We start from the raw sequence: 4080 nt of genomic DNA, 5'->3' as shown, positions 1-4080 counted from the left end.
AGTGCAGTGAGTGAAAAGACAAACTAGTGTGGACAATCGGATTAAAGGAATCAGACAGCCTTAGCCGCGATCAACCGACATTGCTGATCAGCCAGGGTGGACGAAGGCAGCCACAACCAACCATCATCGCTGACCAGCCAGTTAGACAGCAGCTGACGAGACATTCAACCAACTACATCAGCTCAAGGTAGGCACGTTATTCTGAATTTACCGATCAGGAATTTCAATTGGCAATTCTCAGTAAGACAGCGAAAATGGCTAACGCGATCAAAAGGAATCAACGCATTCGCGCCCTCAAACATAAACAACGCGTTTTTACCTCGAATTTGACAAACTTCACCACCGAGTTGTCAGAATATCAAGATTCCGCGACCGCACGTACAAAACTACGCGAACGAATAGATCGGCTGAGAAAGCAGTTCGACGCCTTCAACGACGCGCAAGACGAATTAGGTCAATACGAAGACTTCGACCAAACCGAAACCGAGCGCAAAACGGTAACCACCGCGTACGACGACGCATTAGCGAGCGCGATACAATTATCGGAAAGTTTCTCATTGACACCAAGTCAATCTATGAGAACCACGACCGATTCGCCGGCACCGTCCACATCAAATAGCGTCACCGGAATACATCTCCCGAAGATCAATCTTCCTCGTTTCGACGGTCGTCTCGAGAAATGGCTACCATTTAAAGACGCGTTTTTAAGCTTGATCCACGGTCACACCGGACTCACTGACATACAACGATTTAATTACCTGAGGTTATCAGTATCAGGACAAGCCGAATCCGCCATCGAATCGTTCACAATGAGCGAAGAAAATTACAAAGCCGCGTGGGCTCAATTATTAGAGACTTATGACAACCAACGCGCGCTCGTTCTACGACACACCGCACTATTACTCGAGACACCGGCAATGCCGGACGGTACGCCAAATTCGATCAACAATTTGATCAATTACATGCAATCCCACATCCGTTCGTTACAATCGCTCGGCCGATCTTGGGAGGATATCGCAAACGATTTCATCACGAGCATCGCGATCGATCGCATGGACCACGAAACGCGCCGTACATGGGAGCAAACCCTAATCGACACACGCATGCCTCACGCGGCAGAGATGTTCAAACATCTCCGCAACGCATCGCATCAGAGTAGCTCTCAGAAAACAACAACAAACACGAAGAAATAAAGACATACGAATTGACCACTGTTACTTTCGGACTCGCATCAGCTCCATATTGGCTATACGAAGTCTACACCAGTTAGCGACCGATGAAGAACGCAATTTTCCGGAAGCAGCAGCTCGTATCAAAGAGACTTATACGTCGACGATTTATTGACCGGCACCGATTCAATCACAGAAGCGAAGAGGTTACAACATCAAACAATAACCTTGTTGAAGAAAGGTGCTCTTAATATTCGACAGTGGGCGTCGAACGAACCGAAATTGCTATCGAGTCTGAGCAAGGAATTAATCCATCCAAAAATTCTGGGAGATGCATCCACCATGAAAACACTAGGAATATCATGGGATGCCCAGCATGACACGATTAGATATTCAGTCCAACCAACAACGACAACCGAGGTCAGCAAACGAAATATCTTATCAACAATTGCAAAAATATACGATCCACTCGGCTTGCTCGGCCCTATTACGATCATTGCCAAAATCATAATGCAACGACTCTGGACCTTGAAAATCACCTGGGACGAGTCCGTACCTACCAGCATCCACACAGAATGGACAAATTTCGAAAGCACTCTACAACAACTCAACGATATTGAATTCAAACGCCTTGTAAGGATAAAAAATGCAAAACGGACCGAATTACACGGCTTTTGCGACGCTAGCGAAAAGGCCTACGGCGCCTGCTTATATATACGAACAACCGATCATTCCGGGTCCATTCACGCGCACCTACTTTGCGCAAAATCACGGGTCGCGCCGCTCAGTCAGATAACCCTAGCGCGTTTAGAACTATGCGGCGCCGTACTATTAGCCACGTTATCCCAAACCGTGCGAAACGCGTTAACACACAATATCGACAAAACCATTTTCTGGACTGATTCGACCGTCGTCCTAGGCTGGTTGAAAAAACAACCTTCTACTTTAAAGACTTTCGTTGCGAACCGCGTAGCAGATATTCAACGCAAAACGGACATTCAATCATGGCGACATGTTCGGTCAACTGACAATCCAGCCGACCTCATTTCTCGGGGAACCACCGCCGTAGAATTCAACAACAATCACCTTTGTCGCAACGGACCCAAGTGGCTCACCCAAGAGCAAGCCAAATGGCCACCAGCAAGATTTGCCAGGTGTGAGGAGCTACCTGAACTACGGACGGTGACGTGTTTAGTAGGCTTGATCACCCAAACCGACGAGATTCTCATGCGATACTCGAGCATTCAAAAACTCAGACGAGTCGTTGCCTATTGTTTACGTTTTCGAACCAAACATCGGGCCTCAGGACCTTTGTCTATTAAAGAATTACAAGACGCGAACGACCGAATAATAAGATTATTACAAGCTGTTACATTTGCTCATGACATACGTGATTTGAAAATCGGAAGATTACCAAACACTTGCAATCTGATGCCATTATGTCCGTTTCTTGACGACTCAGGAGTATTACGCGTGGGGGGGGCGATTACAAAATTCTACCCTGCCTTTTGAACAGAGACATCCGATACTTCTACCTCGAGAGCATCACGTCACCAAACTCATAATTCGTGATTCACACCTACGAAATCATCACGCTGGAATCACAACCACGTTATACGATGTGCGACAATTGTATTGGCCAATAAATGGAAAAACCACCACACGCCAAATCATTAGGCAATGCGTCAGATGTTTCCGGGTAAAACCCACCAGCGTCGAATATGTAATGGGCAACCTACCTGCCGCGCGCGTCACCGAGGGTCGTCCTTTCATCAACAGCGGAATAGATTATTGCGGTCCCTTCTTCATAAAGGAACGACAATTCAGAAATCGGACCCGAGTTAAGGTCTACGTGGCAGTATTCATTTGCTTTGCAACAAAGGCCGTCCATTTGGAAGTAGTCAGCGATCTGACCACCGAAGCATTTATAGCGGCACTTAAACGATTCATCGCGCGGCTAGGAATGTGCAAAAACCTATATTCAGACAACGGTACCAACTTCGTCGGTGCCAACAATGAGTTAACGGAACTCCACCAAACATTATCTAAGGACGAGAAATTCAATCACTTTCTCACATCCAAATCTATATCATGGCATTTCATGCCCGCTCTGTCACCTCATTTCGGCGGACTGTGGGAAGCCGCCGTCAAATCATTTAAACACCATGTCAAACGTGTTGTCGGTGAAGAATTATTCACATACGAACAATTCACCACATTCGTTATCGAGATCGAAGCCATACTCAATTCGCGTCCTCTGACACCACTCTCGTCAGATCCAAACGATATATCCGCTCTTACGCCCGGCCATTTCCTGATCGGTGGTTCTTTGACGTGCATCACCGAGACTGATTTCAGCAAATCGCCATCAAATCGCCTATCCAATTGGCAACATATCCAGAAGGTCAAACAAGACTTCTGGACCCGATGGCACAAGGAATATATTCATCAACTTAACCTCCGACAAATGGAACAAAGGGTCTCACGACATCAACATCGGGACCATCGTACTTTGAAGGACGATCATCTCCCACCATTGTGTTGGCATCTGGGTCGAGTACAACAAGTACATCCAGGAACCGACGGTATCATACGCGCAGTAACCGTTCGCACCATCAACGGCACATACAAACGGAACGTTAAAAGGTTAGCACCTCTTCCCGATTCAGACAGTGCACAATCGCTCGGTGCCACGACGTCAGCATAACCAAGGTGAGTCAAGGTTATCACATTTACTATTGATCGATCGACTCGATCAACGAGGGGGAGCATGTTCCGTCGCAACAGAACTGTCATCTTAAGCATGAATCGTTTCTTCATGCTATCGATGAACGAAAGGGTCTTACAGAGGGTCTTTGTTCGTAGCTCCTTTTATTTCAAAACATTCGTGATTTAGAGACGTAACCAAATA

The 4080-nt window shown here is 46.6% G+C and overlaps 1 protein-coding gene across 1 annotated transcript; it reads left to right on the top strand.

The window, feature by feature from the left end:
• Positions 1-1511: 1511 nt before the first annotated feature.
• On the top strand, positions 1512-3876 carry LOC143364804 (uncharacterized). Its single transcript, XM_076804941.1, has 2 exons — positions 1512-2633; positions 2686-3876. The coding sequence occupies exons 1-2, from the start codon at positions 1512-1514 to the stop codon at positions 3874-3876; spliced, it is 2313 nt and encodes a 770-aa protein (XP_076661056.1).
• Positions 3877-4080: the final 204 nt, after the last annotated feature.

Source organism: Halictus rubicundus, unplaced genomic scaffold (assembly GCF_050948215.1).
Source record: "Halictus rubicundus isolate RS-2024b unplaced genomic scaffold, iyHalRubi1_principal scaffold1009, whole genome shotgun sequence".
NCBI lineage: Eukaryota > Metazoa > Arthropoda > Insecta > Hymenoptera > Halictidae > Halictus > Halictus rubicundus.
Note: the sequence above shows the minus strand (reverse complement) of the source record. Positions and strands in the feature narration are given on the sequence as shown.